Source organism: Cygnus atratus, chromosome 16, assembly GCF_013377495.2.
Source record: "Cygnus atratus isolate AKBS03 ecotype Queensland, Australia chromosome 16, CAtr_DNAZoo_HiC_assembly, whole genome shotgun sequence".
Lineage (NCBI taxonomy): Eukaryota > Metazoa > Chordata > Aves > Anseriformes > Anatidae > Cygnus > Cygnus atratus.
In genome coordinates, this window is record NC_066377.1 from 8,041,796 (window position 1) to 8,059,155 (window position 17,360).

The window sequence follows — 17,360 nt, forward strand, 5'->3', positions numbered from 1 at the left end:
CTGTTTGTGTTGCAGGGAACAATTCTCGCATCTTCACTTTGTTCAGCTCCTGCTGCTTGTTAGCAAAGAGTTGAAACAGGATGGTAGGGGTGGTAACCAGGACTCTCCAAAGCTTTCCTGACCATGCAAATGGCCATTTTAATGGGTTGAGAGGACCAAAGGCGGAGAGATGGTGCTGTCCTGGTTTTCTGACTGATGAGGAAAAGAATAATAAAGCTGGGGCCTGCTTGTACACATGCAGCTTTGTGATTGCGCCTCTGGTTGTGTGTGAGGCCTGCTGTGTGCACATGGAGACGGTGATTCTGTTGGCAACCAGACTGTGCCAGGCCCAACATTGGGCCTGGTCTCTGTGAGAAGCATTGAGCTTTTGTAGAAAGGGTTTATTTTTATTTTTTTTCTGAAGGAATTCAGTGTTATTCAGTGGAATCCTCTCTGCAGGTGGAATTTTTGGGCTCCAGGACTGTAGTGTGCCTGCACTTGAAAATTTGGCTATTTATTTGGAAACAGACATGGGCAAGTTCCAGCTCATTCATCCAAGCTGTCCTTTTTCAAGGACAAGGAGTAAGGCCAGCACAGCTGAATCGCTGCAGCCAGCTCCTGAATGTTTCCAAATAAAATGCCTTGAGTAAGTTTATTTTTCCCTCTCAAACCTAAATTTAGCACCCTGGAGAAGCTGCTTTGGCAGTCAGTGGATGGTAACGATGACAAGATCGATCTGTGGATAGTTCTGGGAAGATTTGGAAAGTGCTGGTAAAACAGAGTTGATTTCATTCATGTCTGTATTTTGTCCACAGCCCAAAGGTCTGCTCATGAACTTCCAATGGTTGAAAGACAAGATATTGACAGCTGCCTTGTGTATGGAGGACAACAGATGATTCTGACTGGACAAAATTTCACAGCAGAGTCCAAGGTTGTGTTTACAGAGAAAACTTCAGGTAGGGCATTTTTTTTCTTCACTTTCCCTAATGTGATAAGGCAAACCTGCAGTACTGTTGTGTCTCATGATATTGTTCTAAGATTTTTGCTCGTGAGTAACTCTACTCCAGTGAGTAATCCCATTCAAGTTCTGCCAAGTAAAACCAAATCTCTTGAGGTAACCTTGTGAGTAAAATTAGCCCTGGGAGCTCACATCTGTATCGTCGGCCTTGCAGGCACTGTTGGAAAGTAAATCAAAGCCATGTCATGGGGAAGGTTCACAAGAATATAGACATTGGGAATCAGCAGAAAAAGGGTACATTATCAAAGACATTAAATGAACGTTACATGTTCCCTTATGCTTATTTGATCTCATGTTTTGTAAACATTACTATAGAAATAACAATTGAAATGACCATTTTTATTGAAGTGAACTATAGGCAGAGGTTGGGGCTTCTGTCCTTAGAAGTCTGTGAGAGAAAAATGTGTGTAATATGTATTTTGATATCAAAGTAAAATTATTTTTATACACATATTGAGACACAAGAACACATTACTGCATCTTCCATATTTTTTCAGATATTTTCAACATTGATAGTTTCCACATTGATAGTTTTCATATCACTTCTTAAAAAGAACTCTTTTAAGCATAAACAGAAATATATATTTCCCCACAGTGTGAGGGGAAACAGTGCCTCCACAGGCAAATGAAATTCAAGCCTGTGAAACGTGCTGAGATTAAATGGAAAATAATCCAAAATGTCACAAAACACATATAAAAATATATTTTATTGACTAAGGGCCTGCTTCTGTAAAGCTTCTTTCTCTTTCAATTATCCCCAGGCAGGCAGCTGCTCAGGTCTCTGAAGAATTTGTCTCTAACTTTACCACATACCCCTGAAATACAGTTGAAATTTGCACTACTTCCACGTGTACAGGTTTGCATCACCTCAGCATTGCCATTGCAAACTGAGGCATCAGGTTAAATCATGCAGCTATCTAAACCTGCGCACACCCATGCATCTGTCCTGCTGTCTGTGCAGGCTGGCACTGCACAACCATGTACACCAGATACATGAAGAACTCACAAAAGGAAGGCTCAGACTTGTAGCAAAACAAATCAAATTCAATTCAGAGAGAAAAGTTCCCTGTTATAGCACAGTATTTTTTTTCCAATAGAGCTGCATGTTTTAAAATATGTTTTGCCAATTTTTGGGGGTATTATTGCTAGCTCTTGAGCAATCACAAAGAGGGAATGACTAGCAGATTACAGATTATCTCTCTTCTCTTTTCATCTTGGCTGTTTATTTGCTTAACTTGCACAGAGACAATACAAGATGGTCCCAAGCCCTAGTTGGTGTTGGATGAATATAAATAATAGGAATAATGACTGGTTACTGGGAGTTATTTGGTTGCCTAGCATCACCTCTACTGCCTTTGCTGAACTCTCTTTATTGTGTTTTCACAATGGCATGCCGTAATAAATACCACTTGATTTCTGACTCAAAGAATACCTTACCCTAGAAAATATGCTTAGCATGGTCTAATGGTTCAGGTGGGCAGCAGAAATCCAGATTTTCTTGTTTACAGGTGGAAACACAAACAAATGCATTCTGCTGTAGTTAGTTACCTGTTTACTCAGAGCAGAATTGTTTCTTTTCTAATATCATATGCATACAGGCATTTCCTCTCACCTCACTAGGCAGGATGTGTATTTTATTGGATTTCTTAGGGCTTTTGCAAAATGACATTTGTTCTTTGTAAATGGTCTGGACTTGTTTAACTTACCCTTCATTAGGCTTGATTTTTGTGTTTGGAATAATGTGCTCTGCAAGGATAATAACAGCATCTGGGGATCAGAAAAGCATCTTGCAATATGAAAGACCAGACTCTGCCATCCTTTACTCCTGTTTGTTTTAGTGAGACAAAGGACTCTGCAGTACAAAAGAGCAGCAAGAGTAAAAATAACAATAATAAAAAAAGTAAAAGAGCAATTTAAATTTAAACTTCACAGTCCCTTTGCATTGCTAAGAAAACACACTGTTCCTAAGTTTTCTGTCAGTAAACTAAGGCAGAGAAAGCCTAAGCAATATATCCAGTGACTTGCAAGAAGGGATTTAAGAAATAGCATCACCCAAGTGAACAGCATGTGGGTGATTTATGGGGTAATGCTTTTGGCAAAAAGCAAGTCAAACATTAATATATGTGGGCATCAGCTGGTGAAGTGGGGGAACAAAAACCATGCTGGAGGTCCCACTTTCTTCCCACAGCTCCAGCAAGCCATGCTGTTTCCCAGCAAGAAGGAGAGCTGCTAGGCCACTAGGCCTCTGAACTGTGAAGGTTCTGATGAGCCTGTGCAGTCAGAGCAATTTTCTTGGCACCCTTTATTTCCTTTTAAGACCATGTATTAATTCCTTCCCACTGTGCTGCCACTGTTCCGTCGATGTCAGCGAATCGTGAAGGTGCATGGGAACATGCTTGGCAGCCCGCAACAGTACCTGTCCCAAGAATGTTTTGCAGTAACTAAAGGAGATGATACACTAAAAAAGAGGTAGCTCTTAATGCCATTTCGAGGAAACATCTGAAATGCCCAGCCCCTATTTCCATATGAGAGCAGAGAAGGCTTTGGCTGGAACAGATGTTAGAAAGTAAAAAGAACAACAACATTTTCCACACTAAATCTAAAGCTTTTCTTCACTGCTGGGGAAACTGCATTTTTTTGTTTCTTTTTTTACCTCCTGGTAGTGGAGAGCCATGGCTTATCCCAGCAGCAGTGCCCAGTCTGGAGCGGAGATTTGCATGCCGGTGTTCCATATCCTGCACTGCTCCCTGGCCATCTCTGTGGTCAGTCTCAGGCTGCCGGACTTTGAATAAATGATTGGCAAAGGGGGAATTTAGAGGACGGGAGACCTGATTCAAGGCTTTGGTCTGGATGAGAAGTGTGTGCATGGTGGTATGTAGTGTGTCTAGGGGACTCTGCGCCATGCTGCAGGCTTGATAGCTCTCTGTGTGTCCATGCACCGTGTTATAATGTAGCAATGCCTCTTGCAGATATGCCACGAAGTGCTTTTAATGTGAAGATTGCTTTCTGTAATAGGTGTACATTAAGGCAAGGAACGTTAAAGCTTATCTGGATATGCAAATCACACAGGGGCTGATGTGACTTCAACTGACTGCAGTAGATGGAGAATTAAGCCTTTGTGCATGGCTTGTAGAGGTCATTAAGTGTCCCAGAGAGCCTGAAACTTAGGATCTTACACACCTGGGACTTTCAGCTTCTCCCTTTATAAACTGTAGACTATTTTAATTATTGCCGTGGCCTTACTTAGTTGTTGTTGCATTAGACTACAGGAACACAGAACAAAAAGGGCTGGTTCTACAGCCCAGTTCTCAATTAGAAATGTCGCTGGGTGGAAGGAGGAGGTGGATATTGCACTCACCTCGGAGAGCTCGCTCGCTGCAGCTCCTGTCTGCACAGCACTGTGCAGAAAGCTCTGATAAGCTGCTCAGCAGCAAACTAAGCCACAATAAACATTCTGGTGGGTGGATAGCACACTGCTCGCGTGACCCTGCCATTGTCGCGTCCTCTCCCAGCTCTCAGCGCTGCCCCAGGGAGCCTCAGAAAGAATTGTACCTCTGTGAAGGCAGGAAGGTGCACCACCTCTCGGGGGAATGCAGTTTTCTCTGAGTTTCTTTTTAATAGCTCAAAAGCCTTGTCTGTGCTAGAAAGTGGTGTTTGATTTCCCACTTTTGACACCAGTTTTAGCTCTACCAGTAATGGCAAGGGAGAGAGCAGCAGTGTGGAAAAGCATCTAATAGCTTTCAGCATGTTGTACTCTGCAGAGGGCCTTGGCTAGGCTTGTTTGCCTGGTGTTTAAGATGAGAGTAGCAAGACTTTTTTTTTTTTTTTGTCCCTTAAAAAAAACCTCTGTGCAGCGAGATGTTCTCCTGTTCAGTGTTTCACAGACGCTCTACCATCTGGGTGTACCTTGAGCCTGGGGTCTGGATTAGTGTCTGCAACAATCCAGGTGCTGAGATTGAAGTCTCTGTGACTTACACAACTGAGTGAACTGCTCTTGGGTCTCACAGTTGTAAATTAGGTTTTACCCTTCAGATGAATGCTCAAAACATACTTCAGTTTCCCCTGGATTTTGTAGGCAATTCTTCACTCACTATTTTCGACAGAGAGAAATGTAGAACTGCTCATACTTGTGACCAAAATACAACATGCTCCTAAGAACAATAATGAATACTTTTTACTTCTCTATAACATATGTATATTTTCCACTAGAAATACCTGGAAAATAAAGAATATTCCCAAAATTACGCTGGGATGTCGTTATGAAAATAGCTGCCTTTTTGTATTATACTAAAACTAGTGCAATTAACTTGCCACCAAGAAGTCTGTAAAAGACTCATTTTAGGCTTGCGACAGGAAATGGCAGCAGGAAGCGAACTGAAGGGGCTGGAGCTCAGTGCTTTGTCTGTGAGCAGGGGGATAAAGCACTTGTGTTTGAACTGCTGATGACTAAATGACATTAATTTTCTTAATGATAAGGTTTACCAACATGCAAGCATTATAGTTTTATGTTCTTTTTAAGGTTACTTATTTCTGATGAACAATTGTAATCCTCAGCTGCTGTAGGGCAGAGGAGCTCATGAATTAGAGAGTCAGGACAAAAAAGCAGAATTGGGTTCAAGGAGTTAGAAGATCTGAACTCAGAGAAACCTAACTGAGCGCATCTGAATAAAAATAGGTCAGGGGAAGCAACTGGATGGGATTGTACAGAGAGATTTTGGAAGTGCATGTATTCTGTCAGTTGTGATCTGGAAGAGAGAGTTTGGAAAGCAGTCTTGTGGCTGTTAAGGGTTTTGAATATGCTAAAGGTCGAGGGTGTTAGTTAGGGCCTGTATCTTACAATGCAGTAAAAAAAAGAAAAAAAAAGGTTTGGAATCCCCCTTCTTATTTGTTTTAATTATCACGTAATAATTTGCAAATCAGATGCAGTTGGTTGCATTCTGTTTATTCCCATTTGTGTACTGGTTACTGCTGCTGTGCTGTGAGTGATAGAGAAGTTTCGTGTTGGTCCAGGAGAAAAGTGCAAATGGACTGTGCTTTCCCCTGCCAAACTCTTATGGTGGCCACATGGACATCATGAATCATCGCTAGGACAATGTGGGTGGTGGAGGAACAACCCAAACAGAAAGCGTACATCTTTGGAGTAGATCCACCATAAATCTTTCAATTCAGCTACACAGTGTAAAGAGAGGAGGTGGTGCTCTCTGCACCCTTTGAACTGATGCAGCTGTCAAGGGCGCTGAAGCATGGACACTCAAAGTCCATTTAACAAAAATAAATCCTTCCAGCCTCTAGATTCAAGCAATGGAGTTCTAGTTTCTTTTTCCCTTGAGTTCCTTTATGTGTCTGTCTGTCACCTCAGGGATGTTCTTATGACTGTGGTTTCTTAGGACGCTAATAGGTAGAGCAGGTGAACATACTTGAACATCTGCCAGTTTCAGGAGACCTCACCGCAGGGCAGGATCAGGACTGCTGTGTTCAATGTGCACACCCAGCTGCACTGGAAATTGGTGTCCTTGGCAAGCTGAAGCTTTCGTCTGCACAGTGTGCAAAATGGAGGTGGGCTCTCTTTGCACGTCCACCTATACTAACTGCAGCGTGTCACGTGCGCAGAAGCACTTATGTTTTTGCCATGGCTTGCCTATTACTGAAATAACAATAATGCCAATAACTGTTCTAATGATATCTCTACTTCTTTACACTGTCTCTCTGATTTCCAGCACTTCTGTACATCTCTCATTGCAGATGTGCTTTATTTTAACTCTAGGCAAATCATTTCTTTGAAATATACTCCTTTCAGTTTTAAAAGCAAACAAGCAGGGATTGTTTTGTAGGGATTTTGCTCTTAGACTTGCACTTTTCAGTATTCCTTTTACATTGCAAGCTAGCAGATTTTGAGATTTACACTCTCTAGAAAAATTCTTGTTTATAAAGCACAAGAAGTTGGACCCAATTATGCTATCAATCTGAGTCCAGAGTCAGTGTTGCTCCAGACCCAGGAATCCCAAGGCACATACTGTCTTACACTTTATTATGAGTAAAGCCCCTATTGCATGTTCTTATCTATGCAGTAGATGCCTTTTACAGCCCATACTTGTTTTAATTGTGTAAGTTGATATGTATCTGCTCGAAGTCAGTCAAATGACTTGGAGTATGAGACAATCTTTTGGACAAGACAATTCGCTGTAGAAAACTGTGATGGGAAGGCATTATGACACATACAATGTGAAAAGAAGGTGGCTTGTATATTGGTTTTGATAATAGTGAGGAACCAGGGTTGAAGATTAGAATCTTTTGTGGGAGATGTGAAAGGAAACTGTAAGACTGGCAAGAGTAATGTTCCCCTATTCTGTTATGTCAAGTCTGAAATTTCTCACCGTGCCCCAAACAGGGAACTAGATGCCAGTTAGTAGTCTGACAATTTCGTGAATGATCAAAAAAATGTCCTGGGGAATGCAAAAAATAGCAAACTATTTTCGACAATTATCTCTTTGAACTTAATGATGCAAAATTAATGATGCAATTTACTCAGACAAATTAAAGATAAAAGAGAAACCTAAAACCTTTTAAAACTTTCATTTTTTTCTCATATCCATCCAACTGAGATGTTTTCTGTCTGAATCCAGCAAATAACCGTAAATCTTTCATGCAAGCTCCAAGCTCCAGTTCTCTTACTGAATTTCTAAACTAATGAACTGAAAAAGAAGATTTAAGTTGTGGAGAATTGAGGGGAGCAGGACATATCTTAGAACCTGGATCCTAACTCAGCCACACACACTGATGAACATCCATTACAGTTTAGGTTTTTAAGGTATCTTAACCTGAGACGAAAGCCCAGCATCTGGGGAAAAAGCAAAGAAACAAACTACTGTGGTTTTCTTGTTTGTTTGTTTTTATGGAAAAGTCTGAGGAAGAAAGCACAAGTCTTTGGGAGTAGTTACAGAGGTAGCAAAAGCGAGAGCGGTACTGCAATCTGAAATTATTCCATTTGTTTGCAACATGAAGTTCTGTAGACAGTATATGAAATATATTTGCTATCTTGCTCTTTCCTTAGTAGTTCAGACAGCACACACGCACCACCACTTTCTCTGCTCTGCTCAGTTTGTGGCTGGAGTCTAGCATTTAAAGCTGGGTGCTGGATCCACTCTAAATCGACAGAGCGATGGATTGAACCAGTGGAGTACATTATTGATCTCTGTGTTGAGAGGCACATCTGATTTTTACATTAGCTAAAGGTGATCACCTTACAGGTTAATCTCCCGTCCTTATTATGCCTTGCAGTGCAGCACATTTAAGTGGCTGCAAACCAGAGCAGAGGACCTGCTTGGTAGTTGTTCATGCAAAAAGGTGTCAGAACTGGGGAGGGTCAGGATGGTTTTGTTTTCTTTGGGTTTCTGCTCTGTTTGCTCTTTCTAAGCAAAAGAGGAAGGCATACAGCAAATCCCATCATTTTGAAGAGTGACAAGTGTATAAAGTAAGGCAGATTTGAGTTTTCCCTTTTTTGCTATGTAGATGAAAGGGTTTCAGGGTAAATGTGACACCTGCTTTTTCTTGATATTGCTGATGAAAGCCCAGCAGATCTTTCTGCCCACAGGTTTACCCCATGGCTGAAATGTGCTGCCTGCCCCAGGTGTTCTTGTAGTCCCTCAGGACAATTGTTAGGCATTAAGCTGGGGATCTCAGAAAAACACTGCAAAACAGGAAAAAATCTAAGGATCACGCACACAAAAATGCAAAAGTGTGTGGCTGCAGAAACGGAGTTGCCATAGCTGTTAGAGACTCAGCGAGACAGGGTGGAATCCAGTGTTTTGGAAGGTTTCCCCGTATGACACAAGATTTTGGAATTTTACAGCTGGTAAATCCTTATTAACACAGGCAGCCACTACTGGCCTGGATTCCCTGGCTTGCTGTTTACTATGGGGGCGCCTAGTGGAAGTGTGCCTGGTCCTGATTATTCAGCTTTGAATCTTAATTGTTTAAAGAGAATATTAAATAATAATAACAATTCTGGGAATAAACAAAAGGCAGAGAGACAAGCTCCCATCACCTGTTGACAGAAAATTGATCATGTAAAAAGCTGGCACGGGGAGTGGAATTCCCTATTCTCCCACTTAGTCATCACATCCTGGTGTGACTCATTTTATTACATGGAGGTTCCCAGTGGTTTTATTTTGAGACGAGCTTTTGTTTAATAATTTATACACAGACACACACAAACACACACGTATAATCTTAAAAAAACGACAAATCTATTTTGATGAATTGGCATAAGGAATTATTTGGAAGAGCTCTGGGATGACAGACTGCCCCTGCTGCTTCACTGCTCAACTACTGTATTTATGTTTTATTTTAGTGTGAATTGAATTCCTCAACAATAGCTGGGGAGAAATCTTCTCTAGACTTGTTCTCACTGTGCAAAATGTCAGATTTGGGGCTGGGCTGGATGGCGGATGACTAATCCATTGGCCTTTTACCTCCCAGACCTTGACTTGTATCTTTGGCCTTAGTGACTCAAACTCACGTCCTCAGTAAAATGAAGGCATTGGCCTCAGCTCATCATAAACAGAGCTTCACTAACTGCAGTGGGCAGTCTCACTTCAGCAAGAAAAAGAAATCCACAGAAATCAGAGTCAGTGAAAAAGTCAATAGCTCTTCTTTTGCAAGTTGTAAATTCATTCATGCTGCGTTTGCTCTAAAGTTTGAAAACTATTCTGAAGTAAAAGCTTAGGAAGCAGCAACTGCTCAGGTGTAATGCTGAGCAACCTTGCACTGACATGAAGCAGAATAACTTCCCAGCTGAAACCAGAATTCATCCCCCAAAAGAGCAAGAGATTTTGTGTGCGTTTTCCCCTGCCTATAAGGTTTCCACATCCCAGAAGTAGTGTCTGTTTTTCTGGAAAGTGTTCATTGTTACTAGCTTTGTTCTTGGGGTGGCTTAAAAAGACTTGCCTGTTTTCCAGAGATGCCTGTCATGTACCGATAAAACCTCACGGATATAATTGCTGTGCGTTTTTGGAGGACTTTCCAAAAGTCACAGTGAATAGGGACAATTCATTGCAAGCCCAAAGGGAACTCTGCAGAAATGTGTAGCGAGGGCAGCTGCCCCACTGGCTACCAGGCTCCATTTCTTTGGGGAACTTGCATGGTTTGCTGCCTGGGAAAAAGGTAACAGGTTGTTCATTAAGTAATTTGTGTAATGCTTGACTGAAAAAGCAATGTACATTTTCAAGCATAAAATCACATGCAGGCACAGAATCACATACAGAGTCGGCACAATAGTGCACTTAGTCTTCAGTTGGAGAGAGCTGCAAAGAAAATTTCCTGAACCTCTCAGTCCATCAGTCATGCTTGTTCAAATAAAGCAGTAAGTTTGTTTCTCTGCTAGTTACTGACCCCAGAGTCATGAGTAAGGGATCGTGAATAATGTGTAAAGGCTGTAACTGGTTCAGAAAAACCTTTAATTGGCTAATTAAAAAAAGCCCTATATGGGGCTGCAGAGAATCACCCAAAATGTTCCTAATGCAGACTGACGTTTTGATTTTCCCCAAAGTTTGGAGCAAGACTTTTGGTATGATCATGGTTTGAGCTAGAGAGGGTAGAATTACTTTCTTCCAACAACTCATTCATTCCTCCAAAGAGTGCTGACACAATCAGATCTCTCATCGGGGTTTAATGCTAAGTCTCATAGCCCTGAAGCAGCACAAAAATCTCTATTTCCTGAACATTTAACTGACCTGTGGTGTTAAAGACTTGCCAACTAAGACAAACCATTAAACGAGCAGGGAACCACAACAGTAAAAATATTGCGTGAGGCAGCCATGGCTGGTAAGACCTCAGGGTCCACATCCAAAAATATTTTATCATCTTGAGTGGAACTACCGCTCTTTTCAGAGACATGGATTGAATTCCCCATTGGGGAGGTGGAATTTGAGACACACCACACACGTGGACCTGGCACTGAGCTCCCACGTGATCCCTGCACATACCAGGACATCCTTGCAGTGCTCTGGCTGGCGCGTATCGCTCCCAGGACAGCCCAGCACACGCTCTCTGCATCTTTGAAATACTTCAGCAAAAATGATGCTGTTGTGCTTTTGTAGTTTTCTTACTTTTTCACTGTTAGTGCAGGTTTAATTATACACAATTATCTGTACTTGTAGACTTTATATTAAGTTACCAGTTAAGCTGGGGATTAATCTTCTCTGTCTACAGGCAGGGAGAGGACCAGTCATTTACCTCGTATGTGGCATGACAGAATTATGGGATAATTAAAGCCAGAATGGACCTCCGGAGGTCGTTGAGCCCAGCCTCCTGCTCAGAACAAAATGCACATGCGGCATTTAGGCACCACTTGGGTCGCAACCCTGATGCCGGAGAAAAGGGCCTGCTCCTGAGCGTGCACATCGTGACGCTGTTTTTGTACTGGGTCCGTGCTCCACCATCATATCAGCACTGTGGTTTTTAGCACATCCTTACAGTAAAAATCACATTTTTGCTGATGACTTCCTTGAAACATTCACTTTACTTTTCCCCTCCCTCAAAAAAACTCCAATTTATGCGCATTAAAAAAAATTATAAATGTGCTGACAGTTTGGTGCGAGTTTTCTCTGTTCAAAATTTCCTGTAATTGTCCTACAGGTGGACCTTAGAATTCTTCTTAATTTACTGTTCCTGCTGTCTGTTAACTGTCTGAGTGCGAGTAATCAAAAGATTTACCCTTGATTATAAAAGGATAGGTTAGAGCAGAGAGGTATTTCTGCACGTGCTTGTATTTTTCACTTTATTCACAGCTTCCTGCATCCTTCTGCTAAAAGCTCACTGTAACATGCCTATCCAGAGGGATTAAAGGAAAAGCAAATACTAATTACCTCGAACTAAAGTTTGTACGTTCATAACTATAAAAGTGAAGCAGTGAGACAGATGGAGCCACATCATGATATTTAAGCATAAAGGTCAGCAAGTAAGCTGTGGAGTGCTTATATTCAACAGGGCTTTGGAGCTTAAAGAACAGGGACGATGCTGCTGACAGACTTGCTAGGAACCTGTTTAGCCCGCTGCAAGCATGAATATATCCAAACAGAAGCATCCATCATCATTAGGATGATAACCCCTAATACATTTATTTCTTGTTCGGTTGGGCTTATTCTCATTCTTAATCCCCCTAGACTTTGGACTCTGCCTAAACATCATTTGATTTTTATGGTTGGCTTCATTAGCTTTTAGTGCAATTTCAGTGGCTCAGTTACTAAACCAAATCAACTGTGATTGTGGTTGCATGTGCTTCACAGGCCTCGTGAGTACGGCAGATGACTTTGAGGCCTATTTCTCCTTTATTTTTTGCATTTCGGAAATCCTTTTGATTTCTACCTTCTATGTGAAGTTAGTTCTGCTGCATCTGCACAGACTGTTTGAATTTAGCAGTACAGGAACAAAGATGAAAACATTCTGCCTGGAGGAAAAACAGTGTCAAGTATTCCCACTTGGCTGGCCTTGCTGTCAGGACATCTTCATATTGCATTGCTTAGACTGTTCCTGATGCACGTCTCTATTAGAGCTCTTATTTTGTCGTGTCTTCTGGTTTTCTTTTACCACCTCTCTTCCTCAAAGTACTATAAAAATTTCTCTTTTGGGGTTGTTTTGGGGGATGTGGGGAGGTTCCTTAACAGCTATTGTGATGGTTTCTTTTCACAAAAATCATCTCGAAGGGGAATCCCCCCATTAAGTATTAATTGTGCTGTCATCAGACGGTGCATTTAGTATCTGCAGGATTAAACCCACAGCCTCCCACTTTCCCGAAGTGTTTACCATTCCAGCCACGGTGAAGCATTAGCTGCATTAACAGGGGTATGGATTTAACCTGGAACAGTCCAGAGCAGTGGCTGAAGCAAATGCTTATTATTAAATAATGGAATACTTTCCATTCATTTGCACGGCGGTCCTCTGGGATGTTAGGGCTAAACAGCAAACCAGGCGAGAGGCTTGCTGGCTCTAATTACACTGCTCGCTCTGGCCATTCCTCCCCGCCTGCCGTCACCGATCCACATGCTAGCGTGGACAAGACGACTGACTCACAGGGGAGGGACTTGAGATGCTGCAAAGAGAGAAAAGTCAGAGTTATTTTGTGTTTTCTCTGTGCACCAAAATGCAGTGGCAGTACAGGAGCAAGGTGTTTGGACGTCATGCTGCAGCGGTGCTGTTTTGTGTGTGCATGCAAGCAAGAAATGCACGGAGCTAAGGGAAACACCCGGGGACCGGGCAGGATTGGAGGGAGGAAGGGGCACACTGTGGGCAACTGATCCAGGGAAACCCTCCTCCTCCTCGTGAGTGTTTGGGGGCCGGAATGTAGCAGAGGTTTCTTGGGGATGGGATACCAGGGGAGGCATGGGCCTGCCAGGTTCACTGGGCACGCTGGGGCCCAGGGATGAAGCGATGGAGTGTCTGTGGTGCGGAGCAGCGGCTTGAGCCCTTCTCCGGGAGATGCTGTCCTGAGAGCCAAGCACATCTGTCAGCTCATTGTCTGCGGAGCAGAGAACAAAGAGAAAGCAACAGAAAAAATGCAAAATGCATTTAAAAATACTCTTTCATTTCCCTTTTCGCCAGAAGCAGAAGTGCTTAAATAACAGAGGACAAAAGCAGCTTTTGCAGAATTTCCAAGAATCAGGAAAAATAAAAAGTCCTCTGAGAAGTGTTTTTATGAGCCTTTACCCTGTGCTGCCAGACCTGGGCAAGCAGGAGGGGAACCCCTGCGATTTCCCCCCCTTTAACGCAAACACCAGCCCAGCGGCTGCGGTACTTCAGAGCCCGTCAGTTAGCCTGGCTACGTGTCCCCTGTTCATTTTAAAATCAAACTTTCAGAAAGGTACGAGGCAAATTTTTTTTTCCCATTGGTATTTTTCTTCTGAAAATTGATTGGCTGAAAGACTCAGCAGAATTTAAAATCAAAGGGGTAGAGATTAAAATCTAAAAACCAATAAGGAAGGCATTGCTAAGAAGTATTTCTGGGAATTGTGAGCGACAGTAGATTTAAGAAACCTTTGTAGCCAGGCGAAGCACCCTGTCTGGGTACAAATGTCCTGTGACTGCTCATGTACTTACAGCACTGGGTTACTTTGGCATTACATACAAGGGGATTATATTTTATTTTACTTTATAAATACCATTTTGTGTAACTCAGAATGGGTACGAGCTGCAGTGTAATTAAGAGCAGGAAGACTTCGTGAGGGCTGAAGGCAGAGGCTGTTGTACGTGTCGTGAGGTGCTTTTACTCCAAGCCTGGTGAATATTTGGTCCTGTGCAGGGACTTCAGGCAGGAGTGCTGGTGGCTTTTCTGTAGCAGTGGTGGCAGCACAGAGGTGCAGATCCACTGGTGGAGGTGTTGGGCTTATTCCTTGGTCAGAGGAGTCGTATTGTTTGGTATCGTGTGCTGAGGTTTCATATTGCACATACGAGAAATGAGTATAAATAGTGAGAAGGCATGCAAATAGAAATCAAGTATCCTACGTATCTGGTTTCCCAATTACGGCAAGAATCTGTCCCTGTTGAACTACTTCAAGAAAAACCTAAGCTCCGGTGAGAATTCAGAGCATCTGCCAGTTTCACTGTGCACCAGCTCTACAAGTCAGCCCCGAAGCGGCTCAGTTTGCATGCTTCACTCTCCATGCAACCGGTGCCAGAGCTGGATTTCTATCTAGTCCTTTCTTCTCCTCCTCACCCAGCCTGTCTCCTACCACACTGGTGGGGAGCTATGTTAGCTTAAAACAGCAAAACGTTTGCTGAGCCCTTGACCCACTATGACCATTAATGAGTTATTTGACCTTCTGGTGCCCTTCATCAAGTAAATTTGGCTGAAATCAAGTCTGGCAAAAAGCAGATGGTGCACCTGTGCAGAATGTTTCATTCCTCGGTTTGCTTAATTTCTACATAAACATTTAATTTTAATATGTACGTAAGTCTTTTCCTGGCGAGAGAAGTGTTCAATGATGTGTTTAAATTAAATGCTGTTCCTTTTGGTTATAACTGGGAAGGTTCTTGAAATTAAGTAAATTTTGAGAGCTTTGCTGACCTGATGCCCTTAATTTGTCCTTGATTTTTTTTTTATTTTTTTACTTTTTAAGTCAAGCTTTATGATTAAAAAAAAGATAGTTACATTAATACTGTGATATTCTTCCAGATGGACAGCAGATCTGGGAAATGGAGGCAACAGTGGATAAAGATAAGAGCCAGCCTGTAAGTATGCAAAACATTGGATGTCCCCTCGTTGAGCTTCTCAGACAGCAACTTGTATTCAAGGGATAGTTTTCAAAGAGCGTCTCAAAAGCAGAAAGAGCAGCTATCTGACTGCTGTGATGACCAAATGTCAAATGCTTCAGCAGTAGATGTGTTGCAAAAAGAAACTATTCATTTAGCAGTAACCCACAGCAAATTGAATAACTGCTAGATTTTGTGTTCTTGCAGAAGACTCTATTGTATCAGCCCAGTTTTGAAAGAGTCCTCTGCAGGATGCTGGCTATACTGACTTCCTTTCGCCTGTATGGAAGTCTTGGGTACTCTGTACTCTGGAGGACAGGATCTGCACTATAGTATTTAAAATTAACGTTGATCTTTCAAGGGAATAGGCCTCATTGTTCACTTTGCGTAATGGGACCTTACTGTAGTTGTTCAGTGCATTTAGGAGCTAGCACTTGCATTGCCATGGGCCATGCCTGTCCTTGCGGAAGAGAATGAGACGCTGTTAATTTCCATGGAAGCAGGATCCGGCTGTCTATAAGTAAGAAGCCTATAGAATAATCTAGTTTATTCTAACACATGGAGGGAAATCTGCAATATTTGTTGCATTTGCCATAAGGAAATATTTTGTTGCATTTCCCATAAATTTAAGGGGACAGTTGTCTTGGCAATGGGCTGATCCCGCTTCATTCACTTGATGGGAGTTTGCCAGCAATACTTGTTTATCAAGCACAGAATGGCTAACAGCACTGCTGTATTTACCACCATTCTGTGTGTTTTATTTGTAGCTGAGACTTCTCTCTCCAAGTTCAGGACAACATCAAGTACCACAGAGGATACAGTACATAGAAACCATAATGCCAAAAATCTTGCAGTTTTTCACCATCTGCCCTTTTTTCCTTTCTTCCTCACATACCCTTCTTTATAGGGATGAATTGGAAGGTTTACCTTCCTTTATCTCTGGACATGCAATGTGAGAGACATACCCAACAATCTGCTGTCAGCCTCAGTTACTAACTCTGTACTGTCACCTTTCATTGTTTCAGAGCATGCTTTTTGTAGAAATACCAGAGTACCGGAACAAGCACATTCGCACACCTGTGAAGGTGAATTTCTATGTCATCAATGGTAAAAGAAAAAGAAGCCAGCCCCAGCATTTTACCTATCACCCAGGTAATTGTCAAGGACAGAGCAAGTGGTTGCCTTGTTCTCATGAGCAAGATTTTATTTTCTGCTATGTTGTTTTGTTGCCATTATCTGAGGATCTAAATGTTACTGTTTTAATCAGCTGAGTGCAGCTAAGCATCAGCTACTGTTTGGTTTAAAGGGTGCATGTGATTTAGGATCAGGAATTTCCCATAAATGTAAGGGGACAGTTATCTTGGCAATGAGCTGATTCTGCCTTATTCACTTGATGGCAGTTTGCCAGCAACTTCAGTGGGAGCAGTACACAGTTGACCTGTACGACAGTAAGATAACATCAGATCTGGGAAAATGTAACAAGGGCTTGGTGTGGAGGAAGAAGAGCAATATATATTCTTCAGAATGAGGCTGGTTGAGAAAAATATGAATGCTTTTCTGATGTTCTTCCTCTTGGGAACTGGTGAGCAATCTCACAATAAACGCAACAGGATTACTAATGAGATTCCCAGAATTTCTCAGCTTTGGCTGGGATAAAAATATTGTGAGAAAATTGGAGTATTGTGCTTGTGGAAACCAGAAAGCATAAAATAATAGTACCAGATTTTTTGCAAGCTTTAAATTGATGTCTTAATTTGGCTGGTTTCTAAGGACAGGCAAACATTCATTCTGGTTCTTATTTCAGCCTCCTCTAGCCTAAAAATTTTTGCTCCTCTCCCCGAATTTAAGAACTGTATTAGGACATCACTGATATAAAGGTTTCATATAGTTGCTAAATTGTTCTCCTATAGAATAGGAGAACAGTATTGAGAAGTACAATACTATTTCAATACAATCTCTGAAATAGACCACTTCAGAGTAGAAAACCTTATACTTCCCCAAAATAACCCTGTTGCATGACCATTATATAGTTTCCATTGCGCGGTATTTCTGTATCAAATTTTGATGAAGATTTGACAGAATAAGCATGAGAAATGTCAGAATTTGTCTTTAGAGGACC

General features: G+C 41.9%; 1 protein-coding gene across 6 annotated transcripts in view; it reads left to right on the forward strand.

Annotated features, from left to right (window-relative positions):
- NFATC2 (nuclear factor of activated T cells 2) overlaps positions 1 to 17,360 on the forward strand; it is a 99,040-nt gene that overhangs the window by 46,151 nt on the left and 35,529 nt on the right. For all 6 annotated transcript variants that reach the window (XM_035548009.1, XM_035548011.2, XM_035548010.2 and 3 more), the window contains exons 6-8: positions 795 to 935; positions 15,165 to 15,220; positions 16,267 to 16,393. In XM_035548009.1, the coding sequence (XP_035403902.1) occupies positions 795 to 935; positions 15,165 to 15,220; positions 16,267 to 16,393 (324 nt within the window). The remainder of the gene's footprint in view (positions 1 to 794; positions 936 to 15,164; positions 15,221 to 16,266; positions 16,394 to 17,360) is intronic.